Source organism: Pelmatolapia mariae, linkage group LG7, assembly GCF_036321145.2.
Source record: "Pelmatolapia mariae isolate MD_Pm_ZW linkage group LG7, Pm_UMD_F_2, whole genome shotgun sequence".
Taxonomy (NCBI): Eukaryota; Metazoa; Chordata; class Actinopteri; order Cichliformes; family Cichlidae; genus Pelmatolapia; species Pelmatolapia mariae.
This window is the reverse complement of record NC_086233.1, coordinates 4538137-4560414: the sequence shown is the minus strand read 5'-3', so window position 1 is coordinate 4560414 and position 22278 is coordinate 4538137. Positions and strand designations below refer to the sequence as shown.

Genomic DNA, 22278 nt, shown 5'->3' with positions numbered 1-22278 from the left:
AAGGAATCCAGTATTTTTTACGCCTTTTTTGTCCGTTTCATATGAAGGCTTTTGTTTGCCTGTTGAAAAGCGTAATCTCAGTAGTTATATTATATCCAATTAATTGTCGTGTAGTGGGCTTTGCATTTGAACATAAACACTAACAGAAAGATCACATGCTTGTCCTCATAGGACTGGGATTTGTGCCACTATGGACTGTAGTCTAGTCCTTCTTGGACTAATGTAATAATGTGACCCCAGGGAACATGCTTTTTTTTGCCGTGCTAGAATAAATACTAGAATAAATTGCAATTGCACATCCACTACATTAGGTGGCAGGGTTTTTTGCACCGAGCATGTGCACACACACAGCACACAGCAGGAGACATGAAGTGCAGTAAACAAACCCTCAAGAAAAATCGAAAAATATTTGACAGTGACAAAAACAAAGGTGGAGAGAAATGGAAATAATGAGACAAACGAAAGTCTCCGGAAAGATAAGACGGGGAGATATGTGTGACTACGGTGGGAGACGAGGAAAGACCGGTGTGTTTTGTTTTCTTGTTATTTTATGCAGAGATGTATTTATAATAACAATTTTATAGACAAATGATACTATTCGTAGGGGAGAGGGGCGTGCAAAATGTTTTCTTCTTCCTAAGGGGGACGTAAGAGAAAATAATTGAGAAGCACTGCTGTAGTTTGTTTATATTTTTAATTGGTAATTATGCAACAGTTTAGCCATGTTATGAAGTAACATGGAAACAATGTATCATTAAGTAAGTAACCAGTAATATGTAATAGATTACTTTATGTTACCTTCATATTAAAGTAACAAAGGAAGTGACTGGTTAAGAAATGCTCGAGAGATTGCATTGAGTCACAGAAGATAGCAGAGCTGCTTGGATGTGACACAGATACTGCAGCTCAATGTAATCTAAGAATAAAACTATAAATTCTTATGTCAACTGGGAATGCACTTTTGTGGGTCTTCAGACTCCAACACAGTCTGGTGGAGATCAACTCATATCGCAGAGAATGTGTGAGCTGTCTAATGTCTGAACAGACAAACCCTAATACAGAGACACGAACGTCACTGACCAATAATCCAGTGAAAATGACAACTTTACCCACACTATGCACATGTTTAGAGTATCTGTGAGCTCTGAGCCTTAAAGATGTAACGGATAAAAAGAAATCTTCAAGGATTAGCACTTTATCCTGATTTCACCTCAATAAATCCTTGGAATGGATTTCTCATTTGTCTGCATAGAAAGTGTTGCAGTCCTGCCTCCAGGGCCATCATAATATATTTGCTTTATTTTTAAAATATATTATCTATAAAACTGACAAATCTTCACAAACTGACAATCATCTATATGAGATATAAAGATAGCTTATAGTTCATTATCCAAAATATTTCTGTTTGCTGGGCTCTGATTGAAAAATCTATATTATTTTCTCAAGTAGCTAAAGTCACTCTTTATTTTGAGATTACTGGTGCCCCTTTTTTAAAAATAATAACATCATTAAGTTGATATTAGGCATTCAAAGTAGGTGTGAGTAAGTGTCACTCACCATCTTCACTCTTTCATCTAAATATGGTTACTATTGATTTGAAAATGTCAAGATGGCAAAAACTTAGCTTAAAAATGTATCATTATGGAGATTCAAATTCAAGTTTTACTGGACCCAGAATACAGAGGAAAAAAACTAAAGCCAGTCATATAAGGCTCATTAAGGTTAGTTCTTAGCTTTGGTTAAAGCTAATGTTATATTTTTGGCCCACTGATAACTGAAAAATAAATTCTTACAGGGGGAAAATAACTGCAACAAATAGTGTAGCTTCTTAGCAGAGTATCGTCTACTCTTTCAGACATTTCCAGAAATGTAGATTTTGTTGATTTTAGTTGCATTTAAATTAATGTAATGTATGTATTTGAAATAACTTGTTAAACAATCTTTCTTTCAAATAGACTAAAAACATAAAGAGGAATCCCTTTTTCAGACGTGTTACCTCAACTTAAAGAGTTAAACATTGTGGACTTTTAAACTTTGAATATTTAGTTTTAGTTAACAGTTTGTTGTGGGTCTGAGTATAAATGTGATGTTCCCAGCACTGGCTGCAGCTGTCTGTGTGGTGTTCTTTACTGGTACTCACTTTGTCTCTGCATATTTTTGTTTCTCTGAATTTAGGATTTGTCACAGCTGTTTGACAGTTTTCTGTCTCTTAGTTTTTCGTCCATTCTTCTAAACAGACTTGACACATTAGTTCTCTTCTTGCCACTCTTGCATATGTCTGTGGTTGAACCCCTGCCCCATCTCTTTAACCTTTTTTCTTTCTTTCACGCCGTTGTCTCATCCCCTCGCCTTTTTCCAGGCTCTTTCTCACCAGCTCTATTATTCACTTTGACGTGCTTATGTAAGACAGCTGGTTGTGAAATCAATTACCGTTGCATTACATCGGCTATATTTGTCCTCGTGACGCCATTGCTACTAGTGGAAAGGTACCATTATCATCTCCTATGAAGTCTGTGTGGTGTGTAACTGTGATATCATCTGTGGATGATTTTTAAATTTCTATTGAGAAGGTGTTTTCCATTAGATGTGTGTAGGATTTGGTGTCGACATTGCCCCAAAAAATGTTTTCTAAGATAGTTTAGGACACAGTTGGACTTAACCCATAAGCAAGTTATTAGGTCAGCATATTTCCTCTGCAACGTGGAAGCTTTAGGCTCTTCTAGAATGAATTATTAGGTTATTAAAGATGTACCAGGGCTTTTGTAAAACACTGTTAGGTCCTTATATTAACAGCAATTTCTCAAATGTCATGCGAAAGAGCCAGGGTTATTAATCTTTCTCATGATATATTCTCTCTCGTGTATGTCTTTGAGCTCATTTTGTGGTTGAATTTCTTTGTGCTAGTTTAGTATATCATTTTTTTTTTTGCTTGCTTTGCATCTCCGTAGATATTTTGTGTATGTGTCATTGCTTTGGCCCTCTTTGTGAATATTGTGCATCTCTTTGTGGTTGTTTTGGCGTTGATCAGAGTCTGTTCTTGTTTCAATCTCTGTTCTTGTAAGTTCGAGTCTCTTTGTGTTTTTGTGTCTTGGTGTTGTAGTTGCGCCTCTTTTGTATTACTTCTTATTGCTGCTGTTTTGTGTCTTCACAGAGAACCTCTACCCGATTAATAATTATCACTGTAGTTGGTACAGGTTTTCTACTACGCAATAAATTCCTGTTTCCCCACCCCTCGTGTATCTGCTGAGTTCTCCTTCAGCAGTGTTAAGTATCTGGTAAACAGCACTGTCGGTAAAGCCACTGAGATGACCAGTGAGGCATGTGGATATCACAGTCAACTTGCCACAGAGGAGGGCCTAACTTCAAAGCCTCTCTTCATCCTCTTAACTAACTGTGGTCAGGCAGCCAAAGTGTCAGTGGGTGAGAAGTTATTTACAGACTTGTTTTCAGTGTTCCCTTTCACTGAGGAATGCTGCCCAGAAAACAGCAACAAAAAAAGAGCTCTTTTTCCTTCAGTGAGCTTTTCGAGTTTGGGGAGAAACAGTCAGTCAGTCTCTACAGCAGTTTGTTGAGAACAAAATGGACCTGTCCTCTTTTCTTTTCTCTGCCTCCGATGCTTCGGTTTCTCTCTTTAGCTCTGCCTAGGAATGGTTGCCATGACAACCAAGCTCAGTCCCACCAGGCATGGCTCACCTTTTTCGCTTTTAAACATTTATTTTCTTATTTTAATGAATCTAAACTAGCAAATTTGCACATTTTCTACGTTTTAAATGTTTACTGCTTTGATGAAAGCTTCGTCTTTCTTTGTTCTTTTGACTTCTCTTTTTTTCTTTATATTTGTTTGTTTACTTCACCTCACTGCTTTATTAATCAATCGCAGAGCTGAATTAGAACTCTCATTTGAATTAGTGTAGTCATCAATCTAGAAAGAGGAAACAGGAACAAAATATACTAAAGTTCAAAGGTGAAAGTGAAACTTTTTTGTACAAAATCTGGTCTGTGCAAAAATATTCGGTGGAATTATGGTCGGGGGTTTTCTATAGAAAATTTGTGCTGGAAGGGAAAACCTGCTTTACATGATGATAATACATGTGACCCACAAAACAACACGAAACAGTGAGTGAAAAGCTGGAAGACTTCGGTTAAAAACTGGTATCATTTTACATTATACAGGTGTGACAGGAAAATGTCACTTTCCTTGCAATCTGCACATGACTTCATGAGTAAAGTTACACATATTTGTCTCTATTATTGTAGGGTTTTTACCTTATAATCAAAAGCACTGTTGTTGTGATTTGGTATGATATAAATAAAACTGACTTCAATTAAATATTACTGACAGAACGATTCCCAGGAAGGCAAATAGTGGCACGAATTCCATCATTGTATTAACTCTATTATCACTCTCACTCCTAGCCCTGCTTTAAAATTACACATAATGCCCTCTTTTGTTCTTCATTCACGAGGACCTCTTGCCAAATTACACATCTCAGTGTCGCACCATGGTAACCCTTTCTCACATTGCTTTCTTGTCCCTGCTCATTTGTGTAGGGTTATGAAACCATTTGTATCACTTTGGATTGTTACTGTGTATCTGTTCAGGTGAACCCAGGGCAGATTAGAGAACTAGTGGAGGGATTTTAATAAATCTTTATAAAAAAGATGTTCTATGAATTATAGGAAATATTGGTGCACATCAGAAGTACGCACACAGTACACATGCAATGCTGTGTGCTGCTGTACCTTTATGCTCTGATGTTTTTTTTTTTTGCTTCTTTTTACCTCTACCCCATTTCTCAAGGCGAAGGCCTCCGTTGTAATTAAAATGTGTTGTTAATCCATAATCCAAATACAGGCTACAATGATTTATTGCAACACCTTTTGGTACAAATTTGTATTACACAAAGTACAGCATTTCCCTGATATCTTTTATATGAATTAACTTTGTTAATTTTCAAAGATTCTGAATTATTTTTGCTCTCTTGATAACTTTTATTTCTTTCGCCTGTGATATCATTTCCTAAGTCTGGGTTAGACGTCAGTGGTAATAGTGGCTCTTCAACTTGGAGAAAACTGTCTGCATTGATACACTAATATAATGTAGGTAAAAGACAGAAAATAGGTGGGATAAAAACTACATGAACAGAAAACCAGGAGTCAATCTTGGCCGTTGATATTTATAGAAAGTGATCAGAGAACATAACAATAAAACCCTTGTGAATCTCATCTGAATGAGGCCTAAGGCAGCTAAAAACTCAGTTTTTAGCTGCCTTACCTGACAAAATGTACAGTACCTGACAAACTCTGTACATTTTGCTGCTACAGTTGGAACAAACTGTCATGAGAGTAAAGCTACACACGGATTTCCTGTATCTGTGTTAGTTATGCGACTCTGAGGGGAAGGTTGGAGACTGTGTCGCAGGTCCAGTCATTCAGTGACAGTGAAGCACTTTAAGTGGATGCAGTTACAGTATAGAGGCTTAGAGTGAAGCTTCCTGTCAGGAAATCAATTGCACTGCCATGTGGAGGGGAACCATCTGATCTGACGGACACTCAATTGATGCTTGGAAAGTGGGACAGCAGAGGGACAAATATGACGACATAGTGTCACAGAAACCAGGTTTAAATGTTTACAAGGCCAACATAAACCAGCAGAAGCCCCTTTAGTAAAAAGCACTGAGGCAGAAACACTGGTGTGATGTGCAAGTGTCACATTATATGTACTCCCCGCCTTGTATAGCTATAGTTTGCTCAACGTGCCCTAAAGGCTTTTCAGTCACTGATTCCAACACTTTGAGCAAAAGTGCTGAGGCTCAGCTTCCTCTCCTGCACGCAGGATACAAGGTTACCGACTCTGCTCGAGTGTATTAATTAGACATATGGCTGCCACACTTCAAAGACGACAACAGCCCACCAAAGGACATGGATGTGGGTTTTTCTCTTTCTCTAACCCTTCCCCTTTTTCACTGTGATCACACACATCTATCTATAGATAGACAGATAGATATAGGAGGAAAAAATTTAAATAGTTTGAAGAAAAAATGTTTGCTTATAAATGAGGACACTCAGTCACAAAGGTGGAAGTCAGGGATGAAATATGTCCAAAAGGAGCTCTGCTGTGCGGGTGATTCTGTAACTGCCAACAAGAATCCTCACAGAGCTGATGTTCCGCTTCCTGTCTAGCCTCAATATGAGCACACTGAACTTCACATAACTAGCTGCTGCATTTTCACTCTGCCAAATATCCCATTCATGTGAAAGAAATATCTCTAGGACTCCCCATGGACTTCGATTGGCACAAACTTTCACTTAGACTCAAGGATGAATTTATTCACTTTTAGATCTCTAAAACTTCAAATCTGTCCAATATTTATGAATTTATTTACATTTGACAAGTATCTCTGGAATTAATGATGAACTGAATAGACTTTAGCTTCCTTGCTCTCAAACACTCTGAAGTTTCAGTTTAACTTTGACTGCCTTAAATTTAAACCATGTCAGCCAAGGTTTAAATTAGGGTTTTGTGGCATATTTAGACTTTTTGAGGATATAAGAAGTCACAGGGTGTTACTGAACATTGCTGGTTAGCCATTTATGCTTGAATTTAATGAAATTCTCTGGATTTTCATCTGTTTTATATTCTATACTGAACATTTTAAAAGCAAGGACTGAGGACTGAAAAGCACAGGAGATTTTGCTAGCAGTGCTAAAAACGAGGCTTTGTGGTCCATTTTTGCAGAAAAAAGTTTGCAGTTCAGTTTGTTAAAATGTTCAAATTAAAACATTAAAAAGCATTTTTAAAGCCTGATATAAAACAGGCTTGTGTACCCTTTTGCATGGCACTGTACCAGAACTAGCTATCAAGAGCTTGTGGGAGCATCGCTAATGGCAGCCTGCTTAAGAAGAAAAAGATGGTATAGCTGTGTTTCAGTCCTGATACAAAACAAGTTGTTTTAAGCTTAGAATCAATAAAAGTCTCATTCCTGGTGTTCCGCTTTAAGTCACCTTCACTGAGCTTTGCTCCACCGGATCTTGTATCCCTTGTTCTTCAGTGAATGTGAGCCTTAGTACACTGTCGACTGCTTCACTACCTGATTCCAAAAACCTCTCTGGGGCAGATTAACTGGTATGTCATTTATCAAAATGCTTAAACATGTCTCAGATTTTGAAATAAAGCCACTTAAAATGTTAAACAGCAGCACAGCCCGGTCCCCGAACAGCCATCTATCTCATCCTTTATCTGCTGCCTTGTTTCATTCCTTGTTCACTTGATCTTGTCTTTTTTGTGATATTGAGCTAAGCAGATGCAATTCCTAAAAGAGCTTCCAGCAGATGTTAATCCTTGCTGACACGACCCACCATTCACTCCTACAATTCACAACATCTCTTTCATCTCCATTACCTACGCTGTTGGCTTGTGGGTGGAGAAACACACCTTCACATGGATGTTTTTCCTTTTTAATGCAAAGAAAAAAAATCTCAACATTTCTTAAAACTGTTTTTAACTCACAATTAGTAACAGAGCTATTTCCACTATTTGAAATGAGACTTTTAAATATTTATAGCTGCTGAATGTCTGGAGATGGCTGAGAAGCTACCTCAGAGCCAAGCTATCAATGTAGGAGTGGAAGATTAAATATTAAATATCAGCTATCAGCTCCAGACAAACACACAGCGGCACTTTCTGTTCTGGCAGAAAAAGTTTCCTCGTCAGAGAAATCAGATGAAAGCTTTGTGTCTGCAAAAAATGCTTCACTCTGGAGACAGAAAGGCAGCTTAGAGACAATAAGTAAAGTGCATTCATACTCAGGATATTCAGAACGTAATGTGACCTGAATCAGACAGGGTGAATTTAAAATGGAAAACCAGCATAGAGGATGTAAGGAGGGTCCGGTCACACAGTGGTGACAGCACATTCGCTCAGAGCTCTATTTTCACCTCATCTCTCAGCGGGAACGTCAGAGTCAGGGTGTGAGAGGGTCATGCTCTCGAGAGCTGGACTTACCGCAGCAGTGAAATGATAACACTTACGTTAGTTTAGATTTGCAAAGAGGACGAAACACTCCGGTTATTGGCAGGTTTCTGAAGACAAATTTAAAGTATCTTCAGCTCGCACCAGAATTCAGTTCGAGACCGATTTAACTTTGTGTTGTATTTTTCCCCCTGGTGAATGTCTCAGTACATTTGCATGGGCAACTCGAGCTGCACTGTGTCATGCTTCACTCTTTTCAGGTCATATACTAAACTCAGCCTCCTACTTTGGTGACCACGTCCCCGTGACATGTCTGCGCTGTTGCTGCCCTGCATCACTGCCTGCTGTTTCAACTCCTCCAGAATTCACCATTCAGGATGTTTACCCATTAATTCTCAATTTCTATTTGCAGGAAGTGATGAGATTTCACAGCCTGGGAAGGAGAATGAGCTTTATCTCTGATTCATCTCAATCTAAGAGCTGACATTATTATTCATCAGTTGAGGGATGCTAGACTTTGACTTTGTCTGCATGCCATCATTTTTACGCATTACTTAAGTAAATGCCACACTGATGTACATCCTGAAATATGATCCCAGCTTTGAAGGAGTTTCTTGGGTGGATGAGGAGTTTGCACTGCCTGAGGTGTGATCAGTGATTAAAGTGAAGCCCACTTGAGTCCCACAGCACATACAGTTATTCACCTCATTAATTCCCCCATATTGGAACCGACGACATGTTCAGAGGTACTGTACCGGGTCCTCTTCAGCTTTTCCTTCCAGCAGTTTTGGCTGAGTAAACATTTTCTTTTTGATCATCACCTTGTTTCACACACACAGGGGTGTGTTCACAGCTGCAACTTTACTCAGCAAATTTGCAGAAAGTTGAATAAGATAACTTGAACTGATGTTGAACAGCTGAAATAAAAAAAAGCTGAGGCAACACATACGGCTGCCTGTAGCTGTTATTCTCCACCACTGTGTAAAATCATGACCTAAATAATAACATTATACTGCTACAAGTTTTAAACAAAGACTCCCAAAGGGACAACAGCCCAAGGGCGAGCAGCTCTTCACACTGAAGCAAAACACGTAGGTGTTGAATACTAAAGTCTTACAGCTCGCTTCTCAGTGTTTGCTGATTTTGCTGTTTTCATGTCTTTGCAAAGTCAGAGGCTGAGGAGAACATGCATGAAGGACTGTTTTTTCCAGACTGTTCCACCTTTTTCCCAATTTCCTTTTATTTTTGTCTAAACTGGGCGTAGGTGCAAGAGACAATTTCTCCAGCCTTTACAGCAAACTTCAAAACCAGTGGTTACTTTGAGCCAGAACACAGCTTATTAAAATAACAGTGTTGTGCAAAAAACAAAAAGAGGCCTGGTTTGAGACTGGGCTAGCTGTTGTGCTCGCTGTCCTGACCCCAACCGGTCACAGCAGATGGCCCTGCCCCTCCCTGAGCCTGGTTCTGCTGGAGGTTTCTTCCTGTTAAAAGGGAGTTTTTCCTTCCCACTGTCACTAAAGTGCTTGCTCGTAGGGGGTCATATGATTGTTGGGGTTTTCTCTGTATCTATTATTGTACGATCTACTGTACAATATAAAGCGCCTTGAGGCAACTGTTGTTGTGATTTGGCGCTTTATAAATAAAATTGAATTGAATTGAATTGAAAAGGAAAAACATAAAACATCAGTAGAACATCTGTGAACTTCCTAGTTTTAATGATTTGTCCTGTGGTCTATAATTTCCTTCTCTGTTCACCTGGACGTGGCATTTTCAGTGGGAGGAACATTTGGTCTGAGACTGAAGAAGTCACTTTTTATTTCTCCCAATAAAAATGCTACAGTGTGATGAAGGGAGCTTTCTGGGATTTTCATACCGGGATGACTCAGCATGCATCGAGACAAGAGTTTTCTGTGTAACTGCTGAGCCACATTGCGGAGCGAGACCCGCTGCAGGCTATGGAAACATTTCCCCAGACAGTGATGCGTTGCTTTCTTTACCTGCAAACTTTGATGGACACTGATGATGGGACACTGCCTCAAGAGTTTTACGTGAATGCACAGCGGCAGGTGTTCACGGTGAATGAGGAATAAAGGCCCCGGGCTGTTTTTCATTGTGTTCTTTCGGTGTTGGATAAAAAAAATCCTCTCCTTTTCCAGCGTGACAATTCCCCCAAACAGAAAGGTTCAAGGACTTGTAAAATGCTGCCAGAGTTTGTGTAACTTACAGTGGCTTGCAAAAATATTCGGCCCCCTTGAACTTTTCCACATTTTGTCACATTACAGCCACAAACATGAATCAATTTTATTGGAATTCCACGTGAAAGACCAATACAAAGTGGTGTACACGTGAGAAGTGGAACGAAAATCATACATGATTCCAAACATTTTTTACAAATAAATAACTGAAAAGTGGGGTGTGCGTAATTATTCAGCCCCCTGAGTCAAGAGACTGAAGTGATTCAAGGTTTTTAGTAAGTGTGGCTCTGCATCGTTTGCTCTTCTTGGGCTTCTTCTAAAAAATATTTCCTTCACATTGCAAACCTCTCATCCTCCTCGCAGTTATGTCATGATGCTGCAGAACTGAACTTTTAGAACCTGCTAACAGGTGTGGCATTAACCTCTCATCTAGGACGATGCTAAGCCCAGCACTATCATCATCCACTGTATTTTAGTCACCGACATTCACACGTCATGACTTGAATTTATTTGGCTCATGCTGAATGGCACAGTTGGATCGTCCGGCAGCGGCGCTGAAAAATGCAACCAAATGTCCCTTCTAGTGATTGTGTTTCTATGGTCCGCCCACGGCGCTGTAGGACGAGCGCCAGCAGGACAGACGGGCAGACAGCGTGTGGTCACCAGCAGTACACTGATGGGGGAGGGGAGCGGTCGGTGGATTCTTTCCTGAACCGAACGAAGAACCAGATGTCAAGAAGCGAAGCCCAGTGACCCACGGTGAAGGGATGAATGGTTTCCTGAGCAAGCCGCAGTCACTTCCTCCACAGACGCATGGGTGTAATGCCACTACCACTGCAAGACAGGCCATAACCCACAACCCCAACAGCAGTGATTGGCCCTGCATTTTATACCTCACTGAGACTGCAGGTGTTAGACTAATCAGGCAATGAGATGGAAATTTGGAGCTAAATTGTCAATATTTGTCACATTTAAATCTATTTAATGTTCTGATTTTTAGATCATTTTAGAGTTATATAAACATAAAAGTCTTAGAAGTGTTGTACTTGCCTATTATTTAAAGACTTGGGTTACACTAATAATTTGAATCTAATACACGTGTTGTTGTGTGGACTTAATGTGCTCTGATGTGTCGTCATTTGTCTGTGTTGTGTAGATTTGTCGCTCATTAAGCTGACCGGTCCTGCTTTAGACTGACTGTAGAACCATACACCCACTGATACTGGAATAAATACACTGCTCAAAAAAATTAAAGGAATACTTTTTAGTCAGGCTACAGTATCAAGTCAGTGAAGCCTCTGAGGTATTGATCCTATCAGTTACATAACAGAGAGGGTTGTTAATCATGTTCAGCTGTTTTGGTCTTAAATGAAATAAAAACAGGTGAACTAGAGGGGTAGCAACGAGACAACCAGCAAAAACAGGAAATTTACAGGTGGAGGCCACTAACATGTTTACCTCCTCATCTTGTCTGACTGTTGTTTCACTGGTCTTGTATTTAGTTAGGGCAGGGGTGGCCAACTCCAGGCCTCGAGGGCCGGTGTTCTGCAGGTTTTAGATGTGTCCTTGATCCAACACAGCTGATTTAAATGGCTCAACATGTCTTGAAGTTCTCCAGAGGCCTGGTAATAACTAATCATTTGATTCAGGTCTGTTAACCCAGGGTGAGATCTAAAACCTGCAGGACACCAGCCCTTTAGGCCTGGACTTGGACACCTCTGGGTTAGGGTATACAAACTACCTGTGCAACAGGTAGTCCACTCTTCCAGGATGCCACATCATTACTTTCCACTGCCAGAAGGTTTGCTCTGTTGCCCAGCAGAGTTTCGAGAGCACAGAGGAGATTCCTGTAGACAGTCCACAGAGGGACGCACAGGCCCCTAGAGGCCAGGTAGATATCAAGATGAAATCACTGGACCCAGTGTCAGACCCTACGCTGGCACAGAGGGTGCTGAGTTACTCTGGGTGCATGACAATCCCAGCCTCATGTTGCCAGAGTATGAGGCAGCTCCTGGAGGATGAAGGAACTGATACCACTGACCTCCCCCCACGCTCGCCTGACCTAAAGCCAGTCGAACACCAGTGGGACATTATGGTTCAGTCCATCTTTTGATCCAATCATTCCAGGTTGCACCTGAAAGTGTTCAGGAGCTCAGTGATGCTCTGGTCCAGATTCACTTTTTTGAGCAGTGTGCATGGAGATATGTAGAGAGATAGAAACCGTCCAAATAAAAAAGAATGCACAGAAATGTAGAAATATATTTAACCTCCTAGGACCTGGCGTCCACATATGTGGACATCACACAAAATACTTAAGTTTTCTCTACAAGGGCCTGATATGCACTTACGGGGATTATACTGCCACTGTTCTATCAAAATTTGAAACAAATGTCCTCATATGTGGATCTCATTTTTCTCACAAACAAAAATTAGGTTAAAAAAAAAATCTGGTAATTCTTTGATTTTACATTCTTTAGGTCCCAATCAACCCAAATAGCAAAAAAAATAAAAAATGCATGCCATGAAAGAGTTCGGGTCTTAGGAGGTTAAACAATGCATTTCTCATATTTTTAATGACGAGAAGGTTGCATATTCAATAATATATTTCTACATTCACGTTTCCGTTCTGTAACATTGTAGCGTTAATAACTGAAGACTGAATTGTCCTCTTGTTGCTGCTTGACAGCCATTTGAGGGAAATATGAGGAGGTGCAAGAGAAACATGGCACATGTTTTATTTTTAGCTTGATGGATTATTTTCCTGATATGTCAGGATACTATTTTTATTCTAGACAAATAACCCAACACTTAACGCTTAATCAGTAATCAAGAAATGATCACATCGCTATTTCCGTACTTCTCCTGCTGCTTTTCTGATGAGAGGCGGTCCAGTTTTCTACTGCTTTACATCTGAACCTGAGGGCAAAGTCATGTTTCTGCATATTATATGAAGCTGTTGCTCGTTCTGTGCCAGCCTCCATTTTAATATATATGTCCTCCATTAGTGACCACAGAGTAGCACAGAGCTGGCATTCAATAACCAGTATGTAAGCAGCAGCATTCTCTTATCGATCGGATCACTTTTACTCTAATACACCATGAACATTCTGTTTTACACTGCAGCGTAAAACCCACAAATTTTGCTCTTTACAAAAGATGACTTACAGTCAGGAGGAAAAGTGAGTAAACCCTGGAGTAATGTTGCTTTGGTATCAAATGTTTCAAACTTGTCACAGTAACTGCTTGCCTCCAAGAAAAAATCCTTCTAGAAGCAAATCTCAGCTCCTAGGCTCTATTTTGAAGGATCTCTTCGAGTATTTGGGCAGTGATTACAAATAAAATAAATGACAATTATTTTAATTCAGTTCAAAGGAACATAAAGACTACATGCATAGAATCATCAGACAAATCTGTTTGCTGACTTTGTCTCAAAATGGCATTAAAAAGGCACATTTTTCCTTTGGAACTTATTTTTCTAACAACATGTTTGCTGTTACAGAGTTCTGCCATAGATTTTAATTCATGGTGCATTGAGAGGCATGTCTGTCTAATTTAATGTCTCTGGTGTTTGTTCTTATGTGACATTAAAGGTCACACAGTAGGAATTCTTCCTTTCTTCGGTAAATAAAACATGCTCAGCCAGCTCAGTCGTCACTTTTGCTTCTTTAAAAAATTCTTTTTTTTTCTTGGGTTTGCTCTCATGCTGGAATATTCCTCTGCTGCCAAGCTTCTGGAGACTGGGATTCATCTTCTCAGCCAGTTTTTCAATATAGCCACAGGCACTTTTGATACCGTCTATAAATGGTTAGCACCATTTCCAGCAATGCAGCCTCATATTATCACTCTTACACTCAATGAAAAGCACTAGTCAGTGCCTCCTCCTGCACTTCTCCGAATCAGCTGATTTTTTTTTTTTGTATAATACTTCTGGCATATTTAATAAATTCAACTGAAAATTGTACCGTTCTATAAATATTTTCCAGAAATACATATGGATGGAAAATTAGATACTTTACGAACATGCTTGAGCCCTCTTAACATCTTAAGTACAGGACATGCATCAAATTTTCATGGCTTAAAAGATGTAATCTCTGCTGAAAACTTATTCTATACATCTGCTGTTTTTCCATTCATTTTTAGTCCACCAGTGTTCATCCGTATGTATTTTTGAGCTAATAAAATCTATTAATGGGAAGTATAGTTCGATGAGATCATTTAGCTAACTTAATGATTGTAGCTCTTGAATAAAAAATATCAGCGAAATAGATTTAAAGAAAAAGATAAATCATAACATTTACTCATTTTATTCTGATTGTTATGTTGAAAAAGTGCTATTATTGTTCCTACAAGTGTACTTCATTCAAGTCCACAGGTTTCTAGCTGTATGTAGATGTACTTACTTTCACTGTATGAAGCTTCTCCTTGTACTATATTCTCAATAAAAAGTTTTTCAGTTGTTCACAAGACAGAATACTCAACTAATACTGCAGTTACCGTGAGGTGATACAGCTTTGAATCATTTGACATTAAAGGGATATTCCTTAGAAGCATACTCGGTTTTGTTTGCAAACTATATTTTGAGCACAAGGTGAAGCTCTGCAACAAAGAGGCATTAATATGCATGCAGAGATGTGTGGAACATGCAGTTCCATCAACAATGAGTCAGTCACACAGGATAGTCAGCACCAAGGCTGGCATTTCAAAATTAATGGGTGACAGCAATACGTAACACACACACCGAGGGGAAAAAACAAAACAATGTGTGCGATGACGGGGCATGCTGATATGCTTTAGTAACATTAGCAGTTTGGAGAAACATTCATCTCCAGTCAGGCCTCATAGACTCCAACATGGAACTGAAACTTTACAGAAATATGAATGTGCAAAGGATTGTTGTGTGAACCAACAAAACTGACGGGAGTATTTAAACACATTAAACTGAATCAGTTAGGCCCAAACACAAGACAAAAGTGACCAGGCTAGGATCAGCTGTACAAGCAAAGTTTCAGCTGATGTTATGAAAGGTGAAATCCAGCATTTTGTTTGTTTGTTTGTTTGTTTGTTTTTTCACCACATTTTTGGGATTGTGTATTTATTTAGAGCCAAGATTCCTCATATAGCATCAAAATAAATTAATGTTAATAGTGTGACGTACAACCCAAGTTTTCTAAAAGTTGCTAATCTGTTAAACTACAGTCCTTAAAAAACAGCATCCTTTAAGAAGAAGTTCATAACTATTAGTGCATTCCTGCGTATATCTCTGTACTGATTTATGATTTTTTATTTACAATTTATGATATAATCCAAATATCAAGCCTACATATAAGAACTAGGATACAATAATATGGGATGTAAAACAGTATGGGAATTCAGTGGTAAGATAACAAATAATGGTATTTATGAAATCATTCATTGTCATTTAAAACAGTAGTATTAGCATCCTGTAAGCACGAGCTTAGCAAAAGCCCAGCTGTACAGGTTGAATTTAAACTCTGTTTTCTGTACAGTCAGAATTAAATAGAGTTATGCATTTAAAAATATGCATATTAAAGCGATGAAGAGTCTGAAGGATGAGCAAACTGCACACGCTGGAATAGGCTCATACCACGCGGTGTGTCACCTGGATGAGGTTTTTGCCAATGGTTGTAGAGAGAATTTTCAATTCAAGAGTCTGGCGTTATTCCCGGCCTAATTCCCAGTATCTGTTCCAGTATCTGTTGTGTGTGTTTTTTTCTTTTTTTATAAATAGATATACATATATATATATCAAATGGCAGATGGTCTGCTCCTGTCAAATGCATGTTTGTTTAACAACAGAATTATGATTTTTGATTGGATTTATGGGCATTTGCTGGCTGCTGCAGAATGAATGCTTGAAACACTGGTCTGACTGATTGACAGAATGGGGCGAATGACAGAGAATGCCATAGATATATATCCACTCGGGTTGGATAAAGAAGAGACCTATGTGGTACAGTATGGTAGGTTATGTAGGTAGGTAGGTAGGTACAGTGGCTTTACGATCCTACGTACATGGTCTGCAGGAGGCTTTGTGGAACCGTGCAGCCAGCCTTGGGAGGGAAGTTCCAAAACAATCCAGGCCCCATCTAGCAGCAGGTATAAAAATACAAGAGACAAGAACTACTGTACTAGCGTTGGTGCATTGCAGGTGCAAAGGCAATAATAAAATTCACAGGTTATAAGAGGAAAGGTCATGCAGCAAAGCTACAGAGAACAGACAGAAGGAATAATAAGACAGGCGACAGAGATCAATAAGAAAATGGTCATAAAAAATTAGGGAGAAAAATGTAAAGGTTAAATTATAGAAAAGGACTTTTCTGTTATTAGGTGAGTGATATTTAATTAGTAAGATTTTCAAATCAATAAAAAAGCCATGGGGTTTCTAATAATACATCAACTGACTTTTACTGGCCTCTAATAGTGGCCAGAAAGACATGCAACAACCCTTTATAATTTATATAAATATAGTTTCCAGGAGACACAAGGATGCTACTGGGTTAGAGCAAAGATCCAACACAAATGTCTAGCAAAGGGGAAATGTATCAGCATGCAAAACACGGTAATAACAGTTTTGCTTTTGCAGTGGCTCGCTCTCAGTGCCAGCCTCATTGTCTAGCTATTGAAAATGCCACTGGGGGGAGGGAGACGGGGGCTGTGGAGTGGTGGAAAGAACCCAAAGAGCAAGAAGAGTTGTTTCCAAGCAGAAGGAACGAGAAAGCGAGCAATGAAAGCTTCACATACCCGACATCTCTTCTAGGGCACAGTTTTGTTACCCCCATCTGAAATTTAGGTTAATCTTGCTGTTTTGTGCAAGGAAATGTCTTAACAGAATAAAAGTGTGTAGCCGACTGGTATATTGAGAGCTGATGTGACTGCTAAGCACAAGTTCTGCTCAGAGGTTAAAGTTGGGGGATTAGCCATTTAGCCTTCCTTACTAAATAGTTAAATGTTCTAGAAGCATAATTTCAACAGTACAGTATGTGATTTCATGAGTTTGTCTTGTATTTTAGAGAGGAGAGCACCACGTAACCACACTGTCAAATCTCACAACATGTAGCCTCTGACTTCAGCACTCTATTTCTTATCTGTTAATTCAAAGTAATAAAGTAATCCCCATCCAAAAGTCAAACTTTTCTCTTTGCTTTGTTTCAAGCAATTTACTTGTGACCAGAGTAAAGTGATTTGAACTAGTCAGAGCTTTATGAAGATCAACTTGTGGCTGAAAGGTCTTTAAGGTGTGAAAACTCTTGAAGTTTATGCTGACAATAGCAAAAATATCACCAGTGCTATCCATCAGCCTCCCAGTAGATGCACGTTTGAAATAAATTTGAAAATTCTACGTGAGATCTTTTCCTATTTAGGGTTTTCATAAGATTGTTAGAAAACTTCACCTCCTACCTTGATCGTGAATTCAAGGTGAACAAATAGAAAAAATTAAAAGAGTCATGTGACTGCACTGTCCATTTTTTATCTGACTTCTATCTATTTATCATCTTGTAGTTTATCAAGGATTTTTCCCATTTAGCATGTAATTAAAAAATAACATCAACAACACTAAGTCTAACCCTGGATGGGCTGGTCAGTGTTAAGTCCTTAATGATTCATATCTGTGCTTTATGCATGTGCAATTGTATGTTTGCTATGCAGATGTCGTGAACTGTCAGAACTGTGCTAATTACATTTAGCTTCCTAAGCAGTGGCTGCTTGCTAGCTTTTAAAGCTCCTCTGACTTGGGGCTTGGTATTGGGACTTTCCTACTACTTCATATGCTTTGTTGATCTGACAGGTTGTCTTAAATTTTTCATCTGCACAGATCCGTGGCTGTGAAATTTCCCAATACCTTTGATTTTCATGAAGTCCACAAGATGTAAAGTCAGAGCTCGAACTTGTGGTTAGAACCAGCAGGTGAAACATGGAAGCAGGATCGCTCGTATCTTATTGCCATTTTGGACACGTAGTAACCCTTATTGTGCTTTTTATAAGGGATAGTGACCTTTTTACTTTGAGTTGTAGTGCAATACATAGTGAGTTGGATGTAGGGAGCAGTAAAATTGCGGATAATTATGAGCTGTTAATCGGTGCATAGTAGCAGGAGGTGACATGATTTATAAGAAAAACCCAAAACTGCATCTCTTCCACTGGAAATTAAGCAAGATTTTAACTCATGTTGTTCATACTTGTAGAAAATTATTCTGGAATAATGTGATAAATCTATATGCCCAAAAATCCCCTCTGGCCAAATATGGACTAACTGGATTGGCGATAAGGTGTGAGCTAGCATTGCTGTGTGGCTCGTGATGAACAAGAGCAGGAGCGTATTGCTCTTTGTAAATCTATTTATAAACTGCGAGCTGAGAAACAGACCCGCTCCCGAAGGGGAGACCAGCTCGGCTTCAGCGGCTGTTTCATGTTCTCAAGAAGCAGCAGGATGAATACGAGTCAATAAGTTTCGTAGTAGCTTGAAATCTGAACATAGCAAAAGATGCACTGCAAGAAAATGATAAGGGGAGTGCAGTTGCTGATCTGACAGAGAAATTATGTAAGAGGTCCAAATAAAAATGAGACATCAACACTGTTGCTTTTTCAAGGATATAAAAAATGCACTTTAATCTGTTCATTCTGCTGCTGGTGTGACGCTACAAACCTCACCGAGTTCTGATAAAATCTGCATATACATTAATGTTGTCTTATATGGTTCTTTAGTTTTTAAATGCGATCACCCAGCCACTTTATTTTGACCACGATGCCCCGATGCTTTATGGTTCTAATCTGTCTGGTCCTGCCAAGACCACTGAGCCAAATGCAGGCACTTTCAGGGCACCACTAACACAAGCCTGCACCAGATTCAATCAACTTTTATGACTTCCACCTACTGTCGATTCATCATCCAGCTGACTCAGTCTCCTTCAAATCCAGCATTGTTTTCTTTAGCACGCATCGCTCCCTCCCCTGCCATTGCCAAAGTCAGACACATCAGAAGGAGATGATTATTAAAAGCATCAAGACTTTTTTAAACTACAACTTTATAATCCAACTGTAAACACAGGGAAATACAATATAAATGCAAAGGCTTTGGGTTTAATACATAATAATAATCCCGTCTGGTTTTCTAAATGTCGCACTTTTGTTCCTGTGGGGTCAATAAATTCAACCTCTTGACATCCTGTTCTCGCCAATGCAGAGGCTGGCAACAGGGGTGTGTATATGTGTGTGTGTGTGTGTGAGAGAGAGGAAAAGTATAAAGCACAAAGCTCCAGCAGCAGCATTCACATACACCGTGCCAAAATTCCTGTCCTCATTTTAACATCCTCCTCCTCTAGTCCTCAAACACAAAGCAGCCTCACTGCATCCGAGCTCAAATCTGAGGGTAGAGTCAAAACACGAAGCTTCTCAAAGAGTTCACCTGCAAATGACTGTTTGCCACTCAGGTAGAAACTGTTGAATAAATATCACAATCCAGGCAGACAAAGCTTTACGGTACCTGTGGTGTTGTTCAGAGCTTCTGTGGCCGCAAAGTCTGGTGTAGCTGTGTTTTCTGTGTCCGTCCCTCAGGCTGCTACAGACTGGCTGAGTGTACGTCTCAGAGTGTTTGTGCGTGAATGTGTGTGTGTCTTCCTGTGGTCGCACTAGAAATGAGAGAGAAAGAGCTCTCTCTCTCCCTCCCTCTGTCTCCCTCCCCTTCCTGATGATAAACACAGAGCACGTGGCTTCACCAGTGATGCAGCACGCTGACAATCACAGCACCGAGAAGCGAGGAGAGAAGTGAAGGATGAAGGAGAAAGACGCTGGTAAAAATATAACAGAGTCTGGTTAAAAGGAAAGCGTGGGAACGATCTTGTTCATCATACGAAAAATCCAGAAATCTTTTTTTTTCCTCACCAGTTTCAACAACTAGTCATCTGATCTGCTTCAAACTCACCAGGTGTGTTGCAGGACACACGAGTAGGTGCACTGCAGAGTCGGAGGTCATAAGGATGACTATAGTGCCTGCTCTACTGTGTCTGTGTGCAGGGGGAGGGGCATATATAAACACAAGCATGTTTGAATGACATTCATTGACATTAAGTTTAAATAAGTGCCAAACATTATTCTAACTGTAAATCTAAGCCTCATAAAGATAAAGCTGTACATGTCTTTACTCAACACGATCTGTTTCCTGGCTTTAATGTTCTGTGATTAATGATTTAATTTACTCATGTTGTTTCGATTAGTGGTTCTCGAGAGAACTACTAAGAGTCTGTAAATGTGTAATTGTTTAGTTTTTGTTTGCCTACATGTGACACACGTGTAAATTGTACCTATAAAACCAGCCAGGCTCTGCACCGGTGCCGTTCTGCAGCCCTGAGCTGGCAAGCTTTGAATTTACTCGTGATTTTGAAACCAGGCAACGAAAATACATTCGTCCAAATCTGGAAGAACATATCCTTTTCTGAACGTCCAATTCTGACACGGCTCTCAGACGTCTTCACGCCCACAGACACACACAAACGCACACACACTCAACCCAACAGCCCACAGGCAAACAGAAGAGCTATTTTGTCTGGGTAAAGCAAGCGTCAGAGGAGCTTACCATGTTTGGGCAACTGGGGCATGAAGTGATAGGGGCACTGATAGCGGCATCATCCATGTGTCTCTGGTAGAGCACTGACTTCAGCTCTGCTTTGAATACAGTAAGACTTATTTATAAGAAAAGATAAAGTTTAGGCCTGCAATTTAAACTTGTCCACCTTCCATCTCTAACCCCGTGTTCCAGAGATGGGAGTGTGTTGTTTACAGGATTGGAGAGCATATGGGACGGTCACATAATCCCCTTTTTTGGGCACCTTACATCGCTGCCGGCCCGAGAATAAACAGAGCCTGATATTGTTTAAACATTTAAAGATTTGGGCAGCTCCGACCTGTTTCCTGACATCTGAATCACGACTCACATTTGTGATGTTACCAGATATTGATGTACCTAAACATTAGAGACAATCACAGATGAAGCAAGCACCAGTGTGAGTGATGGGGCAATGAAAAGAAACTCATCATAGCTCTCTAATTACTTTTTGTTAAAACTAGTAACATTAAGCATTAGTTTCCCACTTCATTTTTACTGTTTCTGTACTTTTAGATACCATTCGCTGTTCCTTTTGGTTCCATGTTTTTGGCATTGTCATCTTGGTGTTTTGGAATCCAAGTGTGGCCTGAGGTACCCGACCGTAATAGGCTAAATGAAAGGTACGTTTCATTCAATGAGATGACAAACGCCGGGTCACGGAGCAAGTTAGAGCCAACGAGTAATTTTCCTTTACACCCAGACACCATCTGTTGGCCATTAGCAAGAAAGTAGATTTAAGGCACAGTGTTCGTACGTCTGCCGTGTGCATTAAGAGCCCTAATGAGATTATGAAAAAGCACCTGCACGAGGATCACAGCGCCCACAACACTTGAAGAAAACTGAGGAGGAGAATGATGCCAGCGTTCCAGCAATGGCTAAACTTTTAGTTTGGCAGAAGCTGTCCCTCTGTGGGAGAATTAACATGCCTGCTGCTGGTTACATGATAAAGGAAACGCTGCAAATATCAACTTGATATGCACTAAATCGTTACACTTAAAGCTAGAGTAAGTTACTCTTCTCATACTTTATTAGGATTAATCTGTTAAAGTTACAGTGCATAAAATCTCACCACTAGATGTCAGTGCATTACAGATTTCAGTCAAGTGAATCTTACGAATCTTAACATGTTCAGTTTTTCTTACGGGACGGTTGTATGGCTAATTTGCTGACAATAAGTAATTGCGACAAGATCAGGAATAATTAATAAATAATGTTTTTGATAAAGCCCTGACTTCAGTTCAGAAGATGAGGTGAGGAGGAAGAGGATCACGTGGTATTCAGGTGCTGGCGGCGTCGTCTCTTTCCTCGCATTTTCACCTTTTTGGTGACGTTTTATCTCAGATGATAAAATATAGGTATGGTCCTGCATAACTTGAATCTGAAGGTGCAGACACAAATTAAAATATGCCTCCACGGCACACACATGCCTACGAGTTCCCTTCTTCTCCAGCTTCAGTGTTCTGCATTTGTGGCCAGTGTCTGGCCACGTG

General features: G+C 39.7%; 1 protein-coding gene across 5 annotated transcripts in view; it reads right to left on the bottom strand.

The window, feature by feature from the left end:
• ndrg4 (NDRG family member 4) overlaps positions 1-19829 on the bottom strand; it is a 62464-nt gene extending 42635 nt beyond the window's left edge. For 2 of the 5 annotated variants that reach the window (XM_063477612.1, XM_063477613.1), the window contains exons 1-2: positions 19670-19829; positions 16201-16274 (exon numbers count right to left, since the gene is read on the bottom strand). In XM_063477612.1, the coding sequence (XP_063333682.1) occupies positions 16201-16274 (74 nt within the window). In that variant the 5' untranslated portion in view covers positions 19670-19829. The remainder of the gene's footprint in view (positions 1-16200; positions 16275-19669) is intronic. The other 3 variants (XM_063477614.2, XM_063477619.2, XM_063477615.1) reach the window with 3 other exon arrangements.
• Between the last annotated feature and the right edge of the window lie 2449 nt (positions 19830-22278).